We start from the raw sequence: 24,190 nt of genomic DNA on the forward strand, positions 1-24,190 counted from the left end.
TTCTTCCTTTCCTCCCACAGCATCTTTCCTCTTCACTCCCAGAACCAAAACGTGACTCGTCACATCTCTTTAGCCATCTGGCAACATTTCTTTTCCTAGTCAGTGCTGAAAGCCCTATGTCCTCCCCCACAAACCCCATCCCTCACCAAAGGCAAAGAGCAAAGAGACAGTTTTAACTTCAATTTCCTGATCACTATCACTGCTTCTGGCTCTGAGCCGGCTCCTCTCCTTCCCAAAGCTGCCTTCATGATGTGTGACTTCTCCAAGCCTGAGATAAGGGCTTGGAAACCGAAACAGGATGAGACATAGAATGGCAGGAGAGCAACATTGGTGTGAAAGGGGAATTCTCAGCAAGGGGAAGGCAGGGACAGGTGGGACTTAATCTAGGCATGGTCAGCCATCATCCAAGCATGAGGTGAAAGACTTCTAACATAGCAGTAGGCCAACAAGAAAAAGTGCAAGGGCTGGGAACTGTCATCAGGTATGGACAGAAGAAACAACACAAGAGAACATTGTGTAAATTCATATGGTAGGACCCTGATCCTGCAACCATTTAGGCACATGTTTAACTCTAAGCACCATAGACGTCTCTTGTTTGCAGATGTCAGAGCTCACAGAACCTGGACATTAATCAGGGGATGTCCTCTATATCAAGAGAGGCTAGGCATTGTAGGATGTTGGGTTGGGCACTCTTCCATGGCATGAGTGTGGCTCATCCATGGCTGTGATGCTGCCCCTCAGGGACAACATAGGGAGCATACCAGGCCAAGTCAGTGCATGGTTATGACAACTCTGGTCAAGCCAGAGGGCAGGCTATTTAGCGTGGTCAAGGCTTGGGAACAGTTTTGACCTTTGCTCTGTGCCAGCCTTTTTGAATGCTGCAATAGTGAGTATAGTAATTGGGAAATTGAAGCAGCTAGTTTTTGGTGACCAATCCAAAGTGAGAGATGAACTCATTGTGGAGGTTATCAGTTATATTCAAATGCAGTGGAAAAGGAGTTAGATAGACACAGAGGGAGCTGATGGAAACACAGAGGTCTGCTGTGCTGGCTTCATTGTTCTAGCAGCAAAACTGATACTAACACAAAAAGGAGGCTTTGCACTGAGGACGGGGAAGCACAGAATGCCCAGATATTTAAAGGGACAGATCATTTTTCTCTACCCTACTTTAAAAGCTTCTCAAATATGTACAGGAGATTTTGACAGACCAGTAAAAGGCCAGGGACAACTACCGATAGGGTAATATTGGTTATCATACTTGTTGCTAACAGCAGCCAAAACTAATAGGCCTTTTTGAAGGCCTGTACAGCCTTAGCATGATTAAGCAGGGAGGACTAAGCCTCTTGCTCAATCTTTGCCTGACTCTGCACTTTTCCCTGATGAAATCTCTGTTGAACATGGTGGGGCCTGTGTTTTAGGAGAAAAGCAAGAAGCTTATCTATATTTGCCTTCTGGGGTGTGTCTGAGAGGGCCTCAAGACATGCAAACCCTCAGGAACACACCTGGCTATTTAGTAATCTGAGGAGACCTCTTGCTTAGCTTTTGGAACTGCTTGCCTAAGAAATTTTTTTTTGGTTGACATGTCATTGTCTACTAACAAGGAAAAATAAGAGGGGCAATGTTTGGACTCTTTGTGGCCTCTTTATGGACAAAGTTTGAGTTCCCCAATGGCAGCTGAAAGATGGGCCAATCAAAAGGCTGCTGCTGCCGTACCACTTGAGAGCAACAAACTGTGCTACTGACTTTTCACTTCCCTGACATCACTGACGGAACTAATATTGTTCTGCTGTCATTGATGGGATAGGAGGAAAAAGTTTCCTGAATTGCTGCAGCAATTGTGGTGTACTTGACAGTTCTGGGCCCAGTTGGGGACAATAGGTCACTCCGCAGTCTGTATGCCTTAGAGCCCATCACTGTCGGCAAGGCTGAAACTCTTCGTCCCTCTGGAAAAGAGTGGCACGTTACCAATTGCTTAAAATGTTTAAGGTACCCGTACACCACCCAGGATTTGCAATTTTTGTTGCTCTTGCCGTGCCTCTCCACCAGCTTGCCAGGCCTCTCCACTCATCATGCCTCTCGGCCGCACCAGCCACCCATTCACCAGCTGATTGTCAGTTGCCTTCTGCTGCCACATGCCTCTTTTCTGTGACCTCTGCACATCAGTCTCTTAGTAATGTTCAGCTCTTTGCAGGCTGGTCAGAAACACAGTCCTACCACAACTGATTTCAGCTCTGATTAGGCATTTAACTTAATAAAGAGGCTCCTAATGAAGCCTATTTAGCTCTAGTCTTTGAACAGTGGGGAGGCTGCCAGTGGAGTCATCGCCCATGGCCGGCTGCAGGAAATAACTCCGCGGGCCGCAAGACCCCTGCTCTAGGGAAAGAAACTAAGATAACAGTGTGATGTCACCTAGTAGTCAGGGCTTAGGCCCGTGACATGCAGGGGGGTTGTTGTTAAGGGAGCCCGGGCCCTCCCACTCCACCGGGCTCTGACCCAGGGCCTTTTGAGGGCTGTCAGGTCTCTGACAGCTGGGGCTGCTCAAGGCTGCCCTCCCTGGACTACTTCCTACCACCTCTCTGCAATTGTCCCCAAGTCACTGTCTGGGTATAGGTGATGTGAGGGATGTCTGCTCATCCCAAGGCACCTCCTGGCACATGCGTGTAGTGAGATCGCTCACTTTTCTCTCTCGGGCAGCAACTGCGTCTTCTGACAGTATGACCCAGCCTTCTGAGGCAGCTTAGTGCAAGGGCCTTCCCCTCCTGGAATAGTTCAAACAAAAATAAAGGGGGATTAACGAAGTCCAGAGTTCACATGAAAGGGAGAGGGGAATGCTTCCCTCTCTGGATGTCTCCAGTGGTCCTGGAACATTTTTAATAGGAGGGCAGCTCCCTTACTGCTGTCCACCCCCAAACCCAGAGCTGAGGCTGGCAGTCGGGACCACAGGGGCATGGGGACAGCAAATGGGAGCCTGGGGGTGCTGCAGCACACCCCATGCCCCTAGTTCCCACAGCTATGGCTGTCTCTGTGGCAGCTCTTCCCTACCTTCAAGGAGGGATCTTTGGGAAGCTGTTTAGGAGAGATTCTGCCTTCCCTCAGCTCATATCACCTAGAGCTGCCAGTAGCAGATCTGCTTTCCTCCCTGGGCTGCCCCCAAATCAACTGCTCCCCTGCCTTTTAACTCCTCCTCCAGCTGGATCATTTCCTATAGGTGTCGGGAGGTGATGCTGGCTGGGCCCAGAGTAGTTCCTTAACCCCTCGTTGCCTAGTGTGGAGTTTGTATCACAATCTGCTTGGGGAAACACTGGCAAGTAGGAGTCAGTGTAGTAGGGTAACACCCTGTAAGAGTGGACAGGGGAATGCATTTCTGTTTGCATTGTGTGTTTGGGGGTGCCTTCTCCTTTTGTTCATAGGAGGCAGGTCACTGATACAGAGCGATCTGGATCTCTTGGTAAACTGGGAGCAAACAAACAATATGCACATTAGTATGGCCAATTGTAAAGTCATGATCCACGAACAAGGAATGTAACCAAGTTATGACTTGATCACATTCTGGAAGTACCTAGGGAAAGAGAAATATTATTAGAGAGCTCTTCAATTTAGCAGACAAAGGTATAACAAGATCTAACGGCTGGAAGCTGAAGCTAGACAAATTCAAACTAGAAACAAGATTTTAGCAACGAAGGTAATTAATCATTGCAGTAGTTTACTGAGAGTCGTGGTGGATTCTACATCACTTGACATTTTAAAATCAAGTTAGGATGCTTCTCTAAAAGAAATGCACTAGTTTGAACAGGAATTATTTTGCAGGGGCCACTCTAGCTACAGGCAAACAAGGCAGCTGCCTAGGGGTGACAGATTTCTGGGAGAAAGGATTTTCTTTTTGATGGGCAAAATTGAGGTAAGAATGAAATGATAGTTGATAATGGATGCTGGAAAATGTAGTCTCTGATTGGTCAGTGCATGCACCGTTATGACTGTTTCCACTGTTATGGATTGGGATGTAGGCAGCCTGGCCCAGTAGTCAGAGCAAGAGTCAGGTTTAGTGAGCAGAGCAGGCATCCAGATTGGGGAATGAAGCTGAGGGTCAGCACCAGAGTTGACTGCCAGTCACCAGACCACTGGACAAGCCAGAGCCAGAGTCATGAATCAAAGCTGAGGATTGGAGTCAAGGTCAGATACCAAATGCCAGAGCCAAGGTTCAAGCCAGAGTCAGAAATCAGAATTGGGGTCAGTATTGTCCTGCTGAAATATGTGTGGCAACACTGTATGTGAAGTTGTCAGATTCCCCTGAATGAAGTTATTAACACATGTTCCAAACCACAGCAGAAGTTGGCAAACAGATCTGTCTCAAACAAACGAATATGTGCGCTGCTTAATTTGCTTTTAAGCAGGAAACTGAGTCATCAAGGGTAGACAAAGCCCAAACAGGCAAGGAAAAGCAGTAGTGAAACTACTTCTCCATAGGTGTTTTTCTCCTGAATCTCAGCTGAAAATGTGTTTCAGGCATGGGACAGACACCCCAAGGCACATCCCTCCTCCCTGCTCATCGAATTAATGACACCAGAAGGGACAAAGGAAGCGTTTGTTGGATAATGAAAGAAGTTTGATCAGTAAGACTGCTGAAAACATGTGGTGAGAAACTTTGCTTGAACCCGATATAGTTTAAGTTAGTCACCAGTAGACTTTTAATTTTAGTTTCTTGTAACCATTTCCTACTTTTAAGCCTCATTACTTGTACTCCCTTAAAATCTATCTCTTTGTAGCTAATCCTATTGTGTTATTGTTTTATCTAATCCAGTGTGTTTGAATTGAAGTGTTTGGGAAATATGCAAGTTATGTGCATATTACTTCTGTTAAAGAATGACAACTTTATTTAATGTGTCTTGTCCAAGGAAGGGCTAGGCAGTACAGGGAGGAAAAATCTAATCTAAGATTGTGGTGTGTTGGGGTCAACCTGCAGCATAACCAAGACTGGAAAGAGCCAAGATGTGGCTGGTTGGCTGCAGCATACACAGACAGAGCTGGGAATGACATGCATGCTGGATGCTGTTTGTGGGCAGTCCAGGCTGAAGGCTACAGCAGCAGAGCAGTGCAATGGGCACCCCAGGTTAGACAGCATGGATGATGCTGCTACTCATTAGTCTGGATTGTTACCCTGGTGTGTCGCAATGGGTCTGTTTATCTCTTATGTAAATTGCATTTCTATTGTCTCTTAATGTCCCCTGGAAATACCTTCTAGATGGCAGAAACACATTCCTTTGTCTAGAATGGGGTAACTTCAGTCCTACCCGGCAGATACAATTTAAAAACATAGTTCCCAATATGTTTCTAATTTTGAACTTATCCTTCATATAGACTCCACACCATACTATTATTGATCTCGGGTTATTAGCTTTCTGTTGATATCTTACATGACACCTTTCAGATAGAGGTTATGACATTAGTGAGTTGGGGCACACTGAACTGGTCAGGCCAGCTGACACTCACTACCAGTTACCACTAAGGCCTTTGCCTTCTTGCATTGGGATACAGCGAGGGTAACAACCTTGCATTGTAATTAATCATTGTGATGTCATGCTGCCCTTTACTGCTGTATGTCATGCTTAGGGCCCTACCAAATTCAGGGTCCATTTTGGTCGATGTCATGGTCATAGGATTTTAAAAATCATAAATTTCACAATTTCCGATATTTAAATCTGAATTTTCATGGTGTGGTAACTGTAGGGGTCCTGGCCCAAAAGGAAGTTGTGTGTGTGCGTGTGTGTTGGGGGGAGCAGGTTATTGTAGGGGGCGGGTCTTGGTCAGGACCTGCCCAAGTGAAAAAGAAGAGTGCCGCCCTGCCCTACCCCCTCCGCAAGCACCGCCAAAGCCCTGCCCCCGAGCATCATGCCACCTGAAGTCCTACCCCCTCAGAGCGCTGTGCCGCGCCAAGCCCCTGCCCCCCGGGCACCGTGCCAAGCCCCCGCCCCCTCTGAGCACCACGCTGCTCAAAGCCCCCACCCCTCCTCCGAACGCTGCGCTGCTCTAAGCCCCCGACCCCCTCCGAGAGCTGTGCCAAGCCCCTGCCCCCTCGAGCGCCGTGCTGCTCTAAGCCCCTCCCCTCTGAGCGCCATGCCAAGCCCCCACCCCCCCTCTGAGCGATGCACTAAGCCCCCGCCCCCCGGGCACCGTGCCAAGCTCCGGCCCCGCTCCGAGTGACGCGCTGCTCTCAGCCCCTGCCCCTCCGAGCACTGCACCAAGCCCCTGCCCCCTCCGAGTGACGTGCCAAGCCCCTGCCCCCACCCTCCAGGTGCTGTGCCAAGCCCCACCCCCAGCACCGCGCCAAGCCCCCGCCCCCCAGAGCGCTCCCCAAAGCCCTGCCCCCCAAGTGCCTCACGCCGCCCAAGTGCCACCCTGCCCAAAGCCCCATCTCCCCAAGCACCGGACCACAGAAACAAACAAAAAAAAACCCTCCAGCGCTGCCCTGAGAAACCAAAAAAAAAAAACAAAAAACCCCCAAGTGCCGCCCTGCCCCAAGATGCCGCCCCAAGCACGTGCTTGGTCAGCTGGTGCCTGGAGCCGGCCCTGGTCTTGGTATTGTCACCTTACATCTGTCCCGCTGTTAGTGGCGGCGCTGCCTTCAGAGCTGGGTGGTTGGAGAGCAGTGGCTGCTGGCTGGGAGCTCTGAACACCAGCACAGAAGTAAGGGTGGCATGATACGATTATTAGGCTGGTACAGTTTAAGTGGGTTTGTGTCTAGATAAAGCCTCTTGGAGCCACCTTGAGTTTCTATCTTCTTAATTTCTGAATTATTCTGCCTAATATTCCCTTAATTGATGATTTCTTTTGTCACTACTTCCTGTCTTGTACAAATCCAAGTTATAGATTACAAAGTTTAAGGGTTTTTTTGAAATATAGCATGGAGGACTGGTTAAAGATTTTCAAATTTCACAGTTTTGACAATTAGCCTAAATTTTGAATTTCAATGGGGAAGAAACCAATTAATTTTATGTGACATTTTTCCTTTTTTGACCTATGTATGGGGGTGGTCCACACTTTCAAAAATGACCAAAAATGGTATTCGCATTAAAAAAAAAGAAGACAGCAAAAATACTTTCACAAGATACTGCAATCCCCTTCCAATTGTCAAAGAGTTCTAAAAGTGTTTTTTAAAAAAAACAAACAAACACACCCTATAGGATAATAACATGACTTCCTGCCTTTTAAATTCAGATGATACCAAACTGGGAGGGATTGCAACTGCTTTGGAGGACAGGGTCATAATTCAAAATGATCTGGACAAATTGGAGAAATGGTCTGAGTAAACAGGATGAAGTTTAATAAAGACAAATGCAAAGTGCTCCACTTAGGAAGGAACAATCAGTTTCACACATACAGAATGGGAAGAGACAGTCTAGGAAGGAGTACGGCAGAAAGGGATCTAGGGGTTATAGTGGACCACAAGCTAAATATGAGTCAACAGTGTGATGCTGTTGCAAAAAAAGCAAACGTGATTCTGGGATATATTAACAGGTGTGTTGTGAGCAAGACACGAGAAGTCATTCTTCCGCTCTACTCTGCGCTGGTTAGGCCTCAACTGGAGTAGTGTGTCCAGTTCTGGGCACCACATTTCAAGAAAGATGTGGAGAAATTGGAGAGGGTCCAGAGAAGAGTAACAAGAATGATTAAAGGTCTAGAGAACATGACCTACGAAGGAAGGCTGAAAGAACTGAGTTTGTTTAGTTTGGAAAAGAGAAGACTGAGAGGGGACATGATAGCAGTTTTCAGGTATCTAAAAGGGTGTCATAAAGAGGAGGAAGAAAACTTGTTCACCTTAGCCTCTAAGGATAGAACAAGAAGCAATGGGCTTAAACTGCAGCAAGGGAGGTTTAGGTTGGACATTAGGAAAAAGTTCCCAACTGTCAGGGTGGTTAAACACTGGAATAAATTGCCTAGGGAGGTTGCGGAATCTCCATCTCTGGAGATATTTAAGAGTAGGTTAGATAAATGTCTATCAGGGATGGTCTAGAGAGTATTTGGTCCTGCCATAAGGGCAGGGGACTGGACTCAATGACCTCTTGAGGTCCCTTCCAGCCCTAAAATCTATGAAATTTAGTGCATTTTTGGCCATTTCCATTAACCAATTTCTAACAAATTTAGATTTGCCTCACCATACTCAGTGCTGAGTCTGTACAATAGTAAATGTAGCAATTATAGGCCCCAGTCCTGCATTGTGATGTATGTAGGAGAAGTATTGTGCCTACGAGGTTGTGACAGGGCAATATTAGTAAGGCTACATTTTAGTCATGGGTATTTTTGGTAAAAGTCATGGACAGGTCACGGGCAGTAAACAAAAATTCATGGCCCGTGACCTTTCCATGACTTTTACTATATATTCCTAGCTAAAACTTGGGGAAGGGGGCAGCTTGGGAGGGCAGCCTTGGGGGTGCGGCGGGTGCTGGGGAGGGGGTCACATCCCAGAGGGGCACTGTGGGTGCTGGGGAGGGGGTCACAACACAGGGGGGTGCCACAGGTCAGGGCCGGCTCCATCTATTCTGCCACCCCAAGTGGAGGGAAAAAACAAACAAACAAAAAAGCCGATCGCGCCGCTCCATTCGGTGGTGGCAGTTCGGCGGCAGGTCCTTTGCTCCCTCTCTTACTCTTCGGTGGCACTTCAGCGGCAGCTCAAAGAGGAAGAGAGGGACTGGGGGACCAGCCACCGAATTCCTGCCAAAGACCCAGACGTGCCGCCCCAACAGCGGCCAGAGGGCCGCCCCTTTGTATTGGCCACCCCAAGCACCCGCTTTCTTAGCTGGTGCCTGGAGCTAGCCCTGCCACAGGTGCTCAGGGGGAAGTTGTGGCACGGGGAGGGGGGGGTGCAAATACTTGAGGGGGGAGTCATGGCCTGGTGGGAGCACTATGGGTGCTGGGGGGGTTCTGGCCCCGGGGCGGGGGGACGACATAGGCTCTCAGGAGGGGAGTTGCAGCCCGGGGGGCATCGTGGGTGTTCAGGGGAGGGGGCTGTGGGTGCTGGGGGAGGGGTTGATGGCTCCCTACCCAGTCCTGCCCCTGCAGTTCCCACTGACTGTGGGCGGAGGCATCACATGGAGCTAGGAGCTGAGGGAGGAGAGTTGCTGAGCCCCTTCACCTCCCAAATTCCTGCTGCCCGGGTTGCTCAGGCGACTCCCGGACCAGGCACACCGGCTGCTGCAGAAGTCACAGAATCTGTGGCTTCCCTGACCTCCCTGACAAACATGGAGCCTTAACCATTAGTAGCAGATTGGTCACTGTGGTTGCTGCAGCACTGAGAGGAGTGCAGGCTTAATTGAAGGTGATTAACCAGTTTCTGTTAGGGACTATAGACACTTGTTTGGCAATTGCTGGGCTAATGAGGCAATTAGCTCAGTGATTTAGAGGATATATGGGAGGAGGAGCAGGGTGAGCCTAGGGCTAGGCTGAGCAGAGAAGGCTGTGTGTGGTAATCGCCTCCTACTGTAAACTTGCAATACTTGGTGTTACTTTGTAAGTGAAGAATCACTACATATGTGGTGAAAGGGAAACAGCCTAGTGTGTGTTTGTGTTTAAGAGACCAAGAAACGGACCAGGCAGGATAGCACACGGGGTAGCCATGGAGGGGCCCAGAGACAGAGGTCGATGGATCTGTTCACAGAGAAAGCAATCAGCTTGTATTGAGAATAATACAGAATTGGCACCAGGAAAAGAGTTGAGAAAACAGTTTCAAAATTGCTGAAGCATCTCTTTTCCAATGTTTCTGAAACAGAGGGTTTTTTTTTTAAAACTTTTTATTTCAAAGTGTAACTTAATTTCCATGTATCAGAGGGGTAGCAGTGTTAGTCTGGTTCTGTAGAAGCAGCAAAGAATCCTGTGGCACCTTATAGACTAACAGACGTTTTGCAGCATGAGCTTTCGTGGGTGAATACCCACTTCTTAGGATGCCATGAAGTTTAAACTCCATGAAGGAGTTTAAGAAGGTCTCAGTCTGAATGAAACATTTTCACTGAGTCAAACTGACACTTTTCAGTTTATTTACTTTTGGTTTGTGAACTTTTTTGACATTGACTTTTTGTCCCACTTTAGAATGGGACAATTTTTTGAAAAATAGAAAATTCTTGCAGGGCAGGAAAACTGTTTCCTGCTGACCACTAAAACATGTAATTGTTTAGACATCTTCATAGGTGGTGTTCATTTTGCTTCCTATAGCACCAGTCCCGTCCATGTCTTGTGCAAACAGTTGCATGTCTGTTACTTTTAAAAATGTGCTCTTTACAAAGATCTTTGCAGAGTAATGATTCGGTATCTAATAGACACATTGTACTTGATGGCTTCTTGTGTTTGGTGATGTGCTACCATGCCCTGTTGTATTTATGGATCTTCCTCAGATCTCCTTATTTGAACTGATGGTGTAACATAGCTGTCTAAGTATCAGACGGGTAGCCACCAAGCATTCTCAAGACTACAGTACCCACACGAGGAAATAAGGAAACAGATCAACAGAGCCAGATGTGTACCCAGAAGCCTCCTACGGCAAGACAAACCCAAGAAAGAAACCAACAGGACTCCACTGGCCATCACATACAGTCCCCAGCTCAAACCCCTCCAACGCATCATCAGGGATCTACAACCCATCCTGGACAATGATCCCACACTTTCACAGGCCTTGGGTGGCAGGCCAGTCCTCGCCCACAGACAACCTGCCAACCTGAAGCATATTCTCACCAGCAACTGCACACCGCACCATAGTAACTCTAGCTCAGGAACCAACCCATGCAACAAACCTCGATGCCAACTCTGCCCACATATCTACACCAGCAACACCATCACAGGACCTAACCAGATCAGCCACACCATCACCGGTTCATTTACCTGCACGTCCACCAATGTAATATATGCCATCATATGCCAGCAATGCCCCTCTGCTATGTACATCGGCCAAACTGGACAGTCTCTAAGGAAAAGGATAAATGGACACAAATCAGACATTAGGAATGGCAATATACAAAAACCTGTAGGAGAACACTTCAACCTCCCTGGCCACACAATAGCAGATTTTAAGGTGGCCATCCTACAGCAAAAAAACTTTAGGACCAGACTTCAAAGAGAAACTGCTGAGCTCCAGTTCATCTGCAAATTTAACACCATCAGCTCAGGACTAAACAAAGACTGTGAATGGCTTGCCAATTACAGAACCAGTTTCTCCTCCCTTGGTTTTCACACCTCAGCTGCTGGAACAGGGCCTCATCCTCCCTGATTGATCTAACCTCATTATCTCTAGCTTGCTTCTTGCTTGCTTATATATACACCTGCCCCTGGAAATTTCCACTGCTTGCATCCGAAGAAGTGGGTATTCACCCACGAAAGCTCATGCTGCAAAACGTCTGTTAGTCTATAAGGTGCCACAGGATTCTTTGCTGCTTCTATAGCTGTCTAATTCTTTCTGTTAATCGGAGGTGGAAGATGAAAATATTCTTTGGAGAGACTGAGTGACCAGGCTCCCGACTCCATGGGGAAGGGCTTTCTAGACACAAGGAGTGGGCAGGTCCCACTCCCCATCCTAGGCATGTATGGGAGGAGCATGATCTCTTAGGAAAGGTTGTTGGGTCCCACTCTGATGGGTGTTTCTGGGGGTGACTGTGCTGGAAACTTTGTTTCATGAGAAATGTTGACATTTCCAAGTTTGTTTTTCTTCAAAATTGGAACAAAAACAAGAATGTTCAGAAGGACCCATGAAATGTCAATTAAAAAAAACTTTGCCATTTTGTTTAACAATTTTTTTTAAAAAAAAATTTATATATATTTTGACATTTCATGATGTCTAGAGAAGTAGCACGCTACATGTCATATACTAAGGCATGTGAACAGTCAAAATATTCTATTTTTTAAAATCAAAGGCAGCTTGAAACGTCTTACTTCATTCTAGGAAACAAACATATCTGTGATTTGTGTTGTAATACAATTGTTTCATTCCAGGCAAACAAGAATAGTGAAACAGCAGCTCCTCTGGCTAGGACACTGAGTGCTATCTTTTAAAGATCCAAGTATCAGACTGTTTCATTACAACACTATATTACAATAGTCTTCATTATCATTGACATGGCATGAAATAAATAGTGGGGAGGCGGGGAAATCTTGAAACCAATTTTTTTTTTTGAAGTAAGAAATCTTGTTTTGGAAAATGTTCCTGGGAAACTTAATCAAAATCAATATGATTTCATGAAAAATATTGGTTTTGTTGAAATGCCATTTCTCAACAGCCAAGTGAACAGTTTTCTGACCAGCTCTAGCCACTACTCCAGTTTCTCTTTCCTGCTTCTCTGTTGAGCAATTTTACGTACATGGGTAGCCCCACTGGTTGTGGAATTGCTCATGTGCATAGATTTAATCAAGTTAGTAAGTGCTTGGAGGATCAGAACCTTAATGAGCAATATTGCCTTGCTCCCTGTGCTCTAGTGCGGGCCAGTGCTACTTCCATGGTTCCCCAGCGTTGTTTTTTATCTGTTATAAATTGCTAACCAAGAGGGAAGCTATGGAAACTATCCCACATTTTGAAAACTCCTATTATCTAGGATCAACAAGGCCCGAACCAGTCTTTGGCTTCCTGCCTAAAAAACCACACGCTGTGCATCAGTCTGATGTAGTCTGCATCCCTTAGTCAGGCTTCATACCTGCTTCGTTATGAAATTGCCTTCTTTGGAAGTGTTAAATTCACATACATATTAAAAAAAAAAAGAATGAACCTTTTGGCTTGTTCATCTCCTTGGCAATAATATGCTTCCTCCATGTTAGCTTGTGGGGAAAATAAGTTGATACATTTTAAAAAGTGGGAATCCATAAGTCTTGTTGTTCAGAATGAAAACAAAACGTTTACCAGAGTGCCAGGCCAGTGCCTGTCATTCCAAAGTCACCAGTCAGATTCTCAGAATAACTTTTCTGCTGAGTATGTCACAGTCAAGCACAGAACAGGTACCTTTGGCTAGACTCACTCCCGCAGGTGCAATTTGCAGGAATGCACCCTGTGCAATTGCCTGATTAGGTGTGCAAGAGGGGTTCCCTCCTTTGGGGAGGGCAGGTAGTTATTCCTTGCTTCTCCTGTGAGTTCTGCCAACCTTAGCACTTCAGGGCTGGACAGGAGCACAGCTGCTGTCATAGGAGTCTGCCTAGGAGCTCTACTGAACTGGTAAATTCCACAGTGAGTGTGTGTCTTCCTTGTATGGGCACTACCAGCAGCCAGGAACTACTCCTCAAAGTGGGGGTGACAAGCAGCTGCTGCTCCTGCACTCCTGGTGAACCATTTGGGGGCTTCTTCCATCAGGAGGACTGAGTAAGTCTGGCCTCTCTTATTCCCGCTCACTGAAACTGCTTAACTTAACATCCTAAAACATAAGTGCTCTGAAACACAAATGAGGTTAAATGAGAACCACAAGATATCTGAAATATTACCTGCTTCAGGGCACAGTCATTGAGGGGATGGCTCAGTGCAGCAGAAAGAGGTGTCTGCCGATGTCACATGATATTGCCACAGGAGCCATGAGTGATGCAACTGTTTAAAGTTAATCCACAAAATCATATTTACAATAGAGGAACAAAAAGAGTAATCCGTGAACCAGAGCCCCCGCCCTGCTTCCATCACAGCACAAAGAAAAGCAGAATTAACAAAATAAGGAAGCTGGGAAAGGGAGTGGCTATTGGTTGGGTTTTTTTTCCTGTACACAAAGAATTACATATTCCATAACCACTGCCTAGACACTGCCAGGAAGGGCTCCTCCTGAATATAGTCAGGTCCATAGTTATAAGTAATTAACTCACATTGAATGGTACCTTTCACCATGAATGGCCCCATTAAAACCAATGAGACTTCTTACAAGGTACCATTCAAAGTGAATGAAGGTCTCAGAATCTGGCTCAATAATAATACTTCTCAACCAGGTCTCAATGTACTGACTTAGGGCCTGACTTTTTAAAGGACCATGATTTGGCCTCCATTTTTGCACCTGCAGTCCCTTTTGCCTGCCTGCCCCCCCGCATAACTACAGTGGTGATGGACAGAGACAATTATTTTGTAATGTAAGAAAAGAGATACCAGTAGCTGAGTAGACTCTTGTGATGGACAGGAACATAGACATTGTTATCTAGGATGAGACATATGTGGACAGGTTATCTGGTTACACCAGTTCAGTTCACTGCTGTGGGTTATTGCAAAACTCTTGTGGGTTGGGATGAGACAAATGGGAATGGATTTATTATCTTTGTTGTGCAATGTCAGTTGAATACTGAGGGTATATTGCAAGAAATCCAACTATTTCCTTAATGAATCCATATCTGGGACAATTGTTGTACTCAAGTTACTTCACCTCAGAATTGAAACAAATTTTGCATTGGGTAGGATCCTCCTTTGGGCAGATTTAGGGTAATAGGGTTTTGAAAATAGGGTGCATTCACTTAAATTCTAGAAATAATTACAGTAACAAGAAATGGAATTATTAGATTCTAAGGTGACAAGGGACTGTTGTGATCATTTAGTCTAGCTTCCTGTATGACAAAAGTCAGAGAACTTCCCCAAAATAATCACCGTTTGGACTAGAGCATATCTTTAAAATAAACTACCGACCTTAATTTAAAAATTGCCAGTGATGGAGAATCCCCCACAATCCTCAGTAATTTGTTCCAATATTTAATTTCCTTCACTGTTAAAAAATGTATGCCTTATTTGCAGTCTGAATTTGTTTAGTTTGAATTTACAGTTATTGGATCTTGCTTGACCAAATCTGGGCCTTAGCGTCTTTGGCCCCAAAAAGTATAATAAAGTCTAAATACTTCTGTGGATCTGTGCCTCAGTTCCCCACCTGTAATATGGGGGTAATGGCGTTTCACTATTTCACAGGTATATTATGATGCTAAATGCATTACAGATTGTGAGGTGTTCAGATATATGGCCCCCCATTACCACACTATGTGTCTGGGTTTGGAAGGAAGATTCAGTGCTGGGGATTCACAGATGAGAAGGACGTTTCTTGGTAACTAAACTGCATTTTCATACACATCCCTGTTTTTAGCTCCTTATTTTGGTTTATTTTTCCTCATAAACCCTTAGTTAGCACCCAGTGAGCCCTTTATGGATGGTAAATGTAGATGTCTAACATCTGACCCTCAGCAAAACTGCTCAGACCCTGATCCTGCATTGTGATTCATATGTGCATCCTGACAGACTCCTCAAATTTAGTGGAGCTCTGTCCAAGTGTAGCAGTCATTTTGTACAGATCATAATACAGCATCAGGCCTGAGGAAGTATCCAGTAGATATCTGAGGGGAGCAGATGGGGTTTGTATCTTAATTACTCTCCTCTTTTCCCATATTAATTACTCTACTCTTAATTACTTGTATCTTAATTACTCTACTCTTTTCCCATATTAAAAACTACATCCTCTACTGAAGATGTAGTTTTTAATATGGGAAAAATCATTCAAATAACACTTTTGCCTCTGCAGCATTTTGGAAGAAAGTCTGAGATTCCAGATGGAACTGAGACAAAATCCTCCAGTAACTGAATGACAAAAGACTCGGGGTCAGGCATGGTTAAATTGCCTGTGGATAGCTAGTGTCTGGATTCCAAGAGTGCAATACATCCAAGAGGATCTTAACACCAATTTCCCACAGCTCAGAAAAACCACATCCCTCAAAACGGTGTCAGCAACATCTACTGAACATAGCTATCAAAATGTAAACCAGATGAGTCCTATCTACAGTAGGAAAAATGGTGTGTTTTTAAAATGTGATAGCTAGTACATGATATCTAACATGTTTTAAAAGCCTATAGACTGGTCTAGGCTCACTTAAAGCAGCTAACACATGTTAAAACTACATCTGGCCCTGTCTACACTAGGATTTTAAGTCTCAGCTATCACATTTTAAAAACACACCATTTTTCTTATTGTAGATATGCCCATGGAGTCTGGGGAAGGCTTGATTCTTCACTGGTATCCAGCTAGTGAGGTCATTTACACCAGTGCAGAATAGGTGTGAACACACTACCAAAGGAGAAGCATAGTGTTTTATCCCCACTTTTCACTGGTGTAAATGACTGTACAAGGTGTATGTGAACAGAACAGAAGAAAACTATTTCGGCTATTTGTGCTTCTACTTTTAGCACAGTCTGTTGACCTACATTTGTATATATTCTACACAGTATGTAATGTTGTTAGTAGAAATTTAAATTGATTCACATTATCTGCATTGAAGTTTACTTTGACATTCATAGATTTATGGGTAGAATGAGTCACCTGTGTCACTCAAAGGAAAATTCAATATGTCTAACTAGAAAAGACTCACAAGTAATGGATTCACATATATATACATTGGCAAGTATCATGTATAAAACTAAAAATTAACTTCCCAATAAAATAGGTTTTGGGGCTTGTTGCTGAAAATGTTGAAAAGTGGAGTCCAGACACTAGCTATTCACAGGCAATTTAATCCTGCCTGCATCTGAGTCTGCACCAACCCCCCCTCTAACAAACAGTCCCCAACTGATGTGAATGAGCCATTGATATGAGAAAGAGCATAAGGAGGGAGATGCAGACAGGTTTGTTAACCATTTGCAGACTGCTTGCCCAGGCAAAGAATTCAAAACTTATTTTGTAGCGAAGTGTGGGGAAAATATGGTTGAACACTTAGTTCCAGGAAAACTTTTATATTTAAAAATGACTGAATGGATGTTGTCCCTGTCTTCCCCAGTCCCCCCAAAACTTGGTAAACAGAAATTCATTGGGAAGCTACTTCCATTGGCTTCAGAGGGCTTTGGATGACACCCTATGACCAAGCAGAGGAGGTAGTATTTTGAAACAGTTACCAACAAGCCAACATAAAGTTTTAAAGAGGAAGTCACATTCCATATATAGTGTCAATTGTGAAATGGGTTGATGTCTGTTATTCATAGATAATCTAGGAAGTGCCAAACTGGATCAGACCAGGGGTCCATCTAATCCGGTATTTTGTCTCTGACAGTGTCCAGTACCTACCAGCTACTTCAGAAGAAGGTGTAAGAACCCTGCAGTAGACTGATGTGGGATAATCCTCCCTCCCCTCCCCCTGTGCATTAGATCTATTCCTCATTTCAAATGGTTCAAATTTATCTTAGCCCTGAAGCACAAGGTTTAATATCCCTTCCAAAATATATTCATTATAACTAGGACCCTACCAATTTCATGGCTATGAAAAATGTGTCACAGACTGTGAAATAAGCCCTTCCCTATGAAATCCGATCTCCCCCTGCTGATAGGAGTGCTCCAGCCAGAGGGCTCCCAGCTCGAGGTGGGCTGGGGAAGGACTGAACTTGTCTTCCAAGAAGAAGGATTGCTAGGCAGAGATGGGCTCCACCTCACGAAGAGAGGGAAGAGCATCTTTGCAAGCAGGCTGGCTAACCTAGTGAGGAGGGCTTTAAACCAGGTTCACCGGGGGAAGGAGACCAAAGCCCCGAGGTAAGTGGGGAAGTGGGATATCGGGAGAAAGCACAAGTAGGTGAGTGCAAGAGGGGAGGGCTCCTGCCCCATACTGGGACACCAGGACGATCAGTGAATTATCTTACATGTCTATACACAAATGCAAGAAGCCTGGGTAACAAGCAGGGAGAACTAGAAGTCCTGGCACAGTCAAGGAATTATGATGTAATTGGAATAACAGAGACTTGGTGGGATAACTCACATGATTGGAGTACTGTCATGGATGGATATAAACTGTTCAGGAAGGATAGGCAGGGCAGAAAAGGTGGGGGAGTTGCGTTGTATGTAAGAGAGAAGTATGACTGCTCAGAGCTCCAGTATGAAATTGCAGAAAAACCTGAGAGTCTCTGGATTAAATTTAGAAGTATGAACAACAAGGGTAATGTATCAGAGGGGTAGCCGTGTTAGTCTGGTTCTGTAAAAGCAGCAAAGAATCCTGTGGCACCTTATAGACTAACAGACGTTTTGCAGCATGAGCTTTCGTATTCACCCACGAAAGCTCATGCTGCAAAACGTCTGTTAGTCTATAAGGTGCCACAGGATTCTTTGCTGCTTTTAACAAGGGTAATGTCGTGGTGGGAGTCTGCTACAGACCACCAGACCAGGGGGACGAGGTGGACGAGGCTTTCTTCCAGCAACTAACAGAAGTTGCTAGATCACGGGCCCTGGTTCTCATGGGTGACTTTAATCACCCCAATATCTGCTGGGAGAGCAATACAGCAGTGCACAGACAATCCAGGAAGCTTCTGGAAAGTGTAGGGGACAATTTCCTGGTGCAAGTGCTAGAGGAACCAACTAGGGGAAAAGCTCTTCTTGACCTGCTGCTCACAAACAGGGAAGAAATAGTAGAGGAAGCAATAGTGGATGGGAACCTGGGAGGCAGTGACCATGAGATGGTCGAGTTCAGGATCCTGACACAAGGAAGAAAGAAGAGCAGTAGAACAGAGACCCTGGACTTCAGAAAAGCAGACTTCGACTCCCTCAGGGAACTGATGGGCAAGGTCTCCTGGGAGAATAACATGACGGGGAAAGGAGTCGAGGAAAGCTGGCTGTATTTTAAAGAATCCTTATTGAGGTTGCAGGAACAAACCATCCGGATGTGTAGGAAGAAAAGTAAATATGGCAGGTGACCAGCTTGGCTCAACAGTGAAATCCTTGCTCGTCTTAAACACAAAAAAAACAGCTTACAAGAAGTGGAAGATTGGACAAATAACCAGGGAGGAGTATTGCTCAGGCATGCAGGAGTGAAATTAGGAAGGCCAAATCGCACCTGGAGTTGCAGCTAGCCGGAGATGTTAGGAGTAACAAGAAGGGTTTCTTCAGGTATGTTAGCAACAAGAAGAAAGTCAAGGAAAGTGTGGGCCCCTTGCTGAATGAGGGAGGGAACCTAGTGACAGAGGATGTGGAGAAAGCTAGTGTACTCAATGCTTTTTTTGCCTCTGTCTTCACAGACAAGGTCAGCTCCCAGACAGCTGCACTCTGCAGCACGGTATGGGGAGGAGGTGACCAGCTCTCTGTGGAGAAAGAAGTAGTTCGGGACTATTTAGAAAAGCTGGACGAGCACAAGTCCATGGGGCCGGATGCGCTGCATCCAAGGGTGCTAAAGGAGTTGGCCGATGAGATTGCAGAGCCATTGGCCATTATCTTTGAAAAATCATGGCGATCGGGGGAGGTCCTGGATGACTGGAAAAAAGCTAATGTAGTGCCCATCTTTAAAAAAGGGAAGAAGGAAGATCCAGGGAACTACAGGCCGGTTAGTCTCACCTCAGTCCCTGGAAAAATCATGGAACAGGTCCTCAAGGAATCAATTCTGAACCACTTAAAGGAGGGGAAAGTGATCAGGAACAGTCAGCATGGATTCACCAAGGGCAAGTCATGCCTGACTAACCTAATTGCCTTCTATGATGAGATAACTGGCTCTGTGGATGAGGGGAAAGCAGTGGATGTGCTATTTCTGGTCTTTAGCAAAGCTTTTGATACAGTCTCCCACAGTATTCTTGCCAGCAAGTTAAAGAAGTCTGGGCTGGATGAATGGATGGTAAGGTGGATAGAAAACTGGCTAGATGGTCGGGCTCAACGGGTAGTGATCAATGGTTCCATGTCTAGTTGGCAGCCGGTATCAAGTGGAGTGCCTCAAGGGTCGGTTCTGGGGCCGGTTTTGTTCAATATCTTCATTAACCATCTGGAGGATGGTGTGGACTGCACCCTTAGCAAGTTTGCAGATGACACTAAACTGGGAGGAGTGGTTGTTACGCTGGAGGGTAGGGATAGGATACAGAGGGACCTAGACAAATTAGAAGATTGGGCCAAAAGAAATATGATGAGGTTCAACAAGGACAAGGGCAGAGTCCTGCACCTAGGACGGAAGAATCCCATGCACTGCTACAGACTAGGGACCGAATGGCTGGGCAGCAGTTCTGCAGAAAAGGACCTAGGGGTTACGGTGGACGAAAAGCTGAATATGAGTCAACAGTGTGCCCTTGTTGCCAAGAAGGTGTCATAAACAGTTAGTTAAGGGTTAAGGTTTTTTTTCTGCCTGTAAAGGGTTAACAAGCAGTACCTGTGGACACCTGACCAGAGGACCAATGAGGGACAAGATATTTTCAAAACCCTGTGGAGGGAAGTTTTTTTTCCTGTTCTTTGTTTTCTTAGAAAGTCTCTCTTCGGAATTAAGAGAGTCCAGACATCTTAATCAAGTCCTCCCAGGTTTCTGCAACAAATTCTTCTATTCAAGCTAGTGAGTATTAGCAAGGAACTAGTATTCTTATGCTTTTATTTCAGTATTTGCAATTCTGTGTTTTGCTATAGAATTTCTTTAAGTCTGTACTGTTATTGCTTTTACTGAAAAAGAAAGGAGGGGGAATTCTCTCCAGAGATTGATAAGTTTAGACCCTGTATATTGTTCCATCTTGGTTACAGAGACAGTGACTTTCTTTTTATTCTTTAATAAATCTTTTTTGTAAAGGACTTGGTTGATCTTTTCTTGGGTGGATTCTCAGGGAAAGGGGAGGGGGGAGGTATCCCTCTATAGTTGGATTCCGGTATCTCTCCTAGGAAAAGGGAGGGGGAAGGAAGCAGGGGGGAATGGTTTATTTCTCCTAGGTGTAAGAACTCCATGGATTTGGGGCTCTTGGGATCCCCAAGGATTTTTGGGGAAGGACTGTGTCCCAATACACGTACATTATTGGGTGGTGGCAGCTTTTACCAAATCTAAACTAGGATTTAAGTTTAGAAAAATCCATGCAGGTCCCCATATTGGAACCCAACAGCTCCAAGTGGGGGTGAGACCTATGACAGAAAGCTAATGGCATTTTGGGTTGTATAAGTAGGGGCATTTCCAGCAGATCAAGGGATGTGATCATTCCCCTCTACTCAGCACTGGTGAGGCCTCATTTGGAGTTCTGTGTCCAGTTTTGGGCCCCACACTACAAGAAGGATGTGGATAAATTGGAGAGAGTACAGCAGAGGGCAACAAAAATGATTAGGGGGCTGGAGCACATGACTTATGAGGAGAGGCTGAGGGAACTGAGATTGTTTAGCCTGCAGAAGAGGAGAATGAGGGGGGATTTGATAGCTGCTTTCAACTACCTGAAAGGGGGTTCCAAAGAGGATGTATCTAGACTGTTCTCAGTGGTAGAAGATGACAGAACAAGGAGTAATGGTCTCAAGTTGCAGAGGGGGAGGTTTAGGTTGGACATTAGGAAAAACTTTTTCACTAGTAGGGTGGTGAAGAACTGGAATGGGTTACCTAGGGAGGTGGTGGAATCTCCTTCCTTAGAGGTTTTTAAGGTCAGGCTTGACAAAGCCCTGTCTGGGATGATTTAGTTGGGGTTGGTCCTGCTTTGAGCAGGGGGTTGGACTAGATGACCTCCTGAGGTCCCTTCCAACCCTGAGATTCTATGATTCTATGATTCTATGATCCCCTGCACAGCTACTCTTGGGGGGAGATCATCAGACCTACCTACACCTCCAGGAACCTCCTGCAGCCAAATTCATTCTTAGTGAAATTCCACCTCCTTACCTGAAAAGTCTTTACTCATTCCACTTGGCCCTTTATTTGTAAGTCTCAGAATATTTTTTGCAAAAAGAACAGGAGACTTGTGACACCTTAGAGACTAACAAATTTATTTGCACATAAGCTTTCATGGGCTACAGCCCACTTCATGGGATGCATAGACTGGAACATACAGCAAGAAGATATTTTGTTGTTACTTTAACTAAAATTGCTTCTCTCATCTCTACATTCTTTGTCTATTTCTAGTGGAAAAATGTCACCCCTTCAAAATATAAGCATTATAGATCTACTGCAGTGTTTCCAGGCATATCAGTCAAACATTGCTTGCTGCATCAAAGCTATATGAACAAAGAATTCTGATAAAGACTTACACCCATGGAAGTTGGCTAAAGAGTATTTTACATGAAACAAAAGTAATAAAAGCCAAAACAAGTTGTGCAGTATTGAACGAGTAATTTGAGTAACACAGAAATGACAAATGATTTGAAAGTAATTCAGGTGACAGTTCTCTATTTGTTATTAGGAGAACATTTCCCTATCCCATAATCCTTCCTTCCTTCCTTGTGTGATAATCATTTGAAATAATAGACTTACTGATCCCATTGATTGTGCAGTAAGGTGGCTCTCAACATGAATGATGACGGAGAAGTCTGGCCCATTGTATCAATGGCATTATTTTCAGAATAAGGATGCCACAAGTATATCTTGACAGGAAGTGACCTTTAGATGGTATTTTGCAAAGGATGAAGTTGATATTGATAGAGACGAATCTCTGTCATTAAATGTCGTACAAGTCTATCATATACAATGCTGAATTTCAGGCAAGGAAGAAAAATCTACTATATTTTAAAACAAAGAATTAAGGCAGGAAAAAACATGAGATGAAAGGTCAGATCCTACAGCCTTTACTCAGGTGAGTAACCCCATTGAAGTCAGTAGGATTTCATAGATAAGGGCTGCAAGATGGGACCTTGATTTTCTAAAAGATGCTGTCATTAAAAAGAAGAATTTCCATGAAGGGAGGAATCAGAGGCTGTTATTTTATTTCAGTGGTGCAACGGCAGGAGGCAGGACATATTGAATTGATCCTGGAGTTTGTACATCCAGGGAACACTTTTAAATCCGGACAGTTTGAGTAAACGTCCACATACTTACAAGGATTGGCTGAAAATGAAACAGAGCATGAGATTAGGTATTAACAAGAGGAGGGGGGAAAAGCCAACACTGTTTCTTTTAAAGCATATTTTGACTCAATATGTATTTTTCACAGTATTTTTTTTTCTGTTCAGTTTTATTTGTTCCCCAGTAAAGCTGTAGAAGTCTAACAGAAAAATTGTTCACTTGTTCACTAGTTTAAGGCAATTTATCAGGTGCAGCAGTACTTTGTTTTAATACAGCTTATTACAGTACAATTACAAGACAAGTCAGGTTTGGAGGTGGGTCACATTTTACTAAGACTTGATCAGTTCTTTCTCCTTCTATTTCCCATAAGAGTTTTGTCCCAAGAATGAGCTATCCAGATTTGCAAACCTAGTGTATTCTGTGAAGTGTATCATTATATCTTCCTGGTAGTCCTGGAGGAAGAAGTCATATGGAACTGTCCTACTTCTCTTGTACCTTTGCCCAGGGGCTTGGCACTGTCTCACCTGGAGAGCAGCCATACTGTCCCTTTACTCCCAGAAGCATTGTGCCTGCCTCAGGTGCAGCACCTCCAGGAGTTTGTGGCTCTTGGAAGTTACAACAGCAAAATCCAGTGCAGGTTTTTCTACACACTTTGCAGTTCTTAGTGTATAAATACAAGTGGCGCCGGCTTTTAGCAAAAGGCACTGACAGTCGACCACATGAAAGAGGGGGATGAGAGCCGCCTCTCTCTGCCTGGGAAGGCACATTAGGAGGCATAGCAGGTAAAACACTCAGCCATTGGGCCAGCTTTTTCTCACACATCCCAGGCAGCTGCTGCGGTTAGAGAGGCACCACAGCAATCTTGGAAGAAATTTGTTGTTCAGAGGCAAAGGGGCTAGTATGTGAAACACAAAGCGCTGGAATGTGCCAATGCTCACTCACGTGGTGGACCACTTAGTTCCACTGGCTTCAGTGGACCTACTTGCATGAGTAAGTGCTCACCAGGGTGAGGAAAGGTTTCACCCTGAGGCCCGAAAACTATTACTCAGAAGGAGAGGTAGGAAAATACCATTTTCCCTCATGGACTGGATGAATGACTCAATCTAAAACCCTAGAGGGAACTTGCTCATGCCATTGTAGATGTTAAATATTTTTTAACATTGTCACAAGTTCCTTTTTCTTTTCTTTTCTTTTTTTTGGGGGGGTGGGGGAAGGTAGGGAACTTGATGATCTCCTGGCTCATATTAAGCAGCATATGCCTAGCTATATTTCTCTCTATATAATCTCTATATAAACTTACTCCACAAGTTCTTTCATTGATTTCAATAGAATTCATTATATACTTATGTGGTGCTTAGCACAACAGGGTCCTGGCCCATGATCGTGGCTCGGAAGCACTATCGTAAAACAAATAATAAATACGAATAATTGCAAAGTCCTATTCAGTACAGAATCATAGAAATGTAGGGCTGGAAGTGACCTTGAGAGGTCATCTGCCCCCATGCTGAGGCAGCATTAAGTATTCCTAGGCCATTCCTGACATACTTACCTAGCCTGTTCT

At 44.8% G+C, this 24,190-nt stretch overlaps 1 protein-coding gene across 1 annotated transcript in view; it reads right to left on the reverse strand.

Annotated features, from left to right (window-relative positions):
• Nucleotides 1-22,429: 22,429 nt before the first annotated feature.
• Nucleotides 22,430-24,190, reverse strand: part of LOC120401868 (serotriflin-like) — a 37,296-nt gene continuing 35,535 nt past the window's right edge. The window contains exon 8 of the mRNA XM_039532096.1: nucleotides 22,430-22,671. Coding sequence (XP_039388030.1) covers nucleotides 22,544-22,671 — 128 coding nt within the window. The 3' untranslated portion in view covers nucleotides 22,430-22,543. The remainder of the gene's footprint in view (nucleotides 22,672-24,190) is intronic.

This window comes from Mauremys reevesii, linkage group 3 (genome assembly GCF_016161935.1).
Source record: "Mauremys reevesii isolate NIE-2019 linkage group 3, ASM1616193v1, whole genome shotgun sequence".
In the NCBI taxonomy this organism is placed as follows: Eukaryota; Metazoa; Chordata; order Testudines; family Geoemydidae; genus Mauremys; species Mauremys reevesii.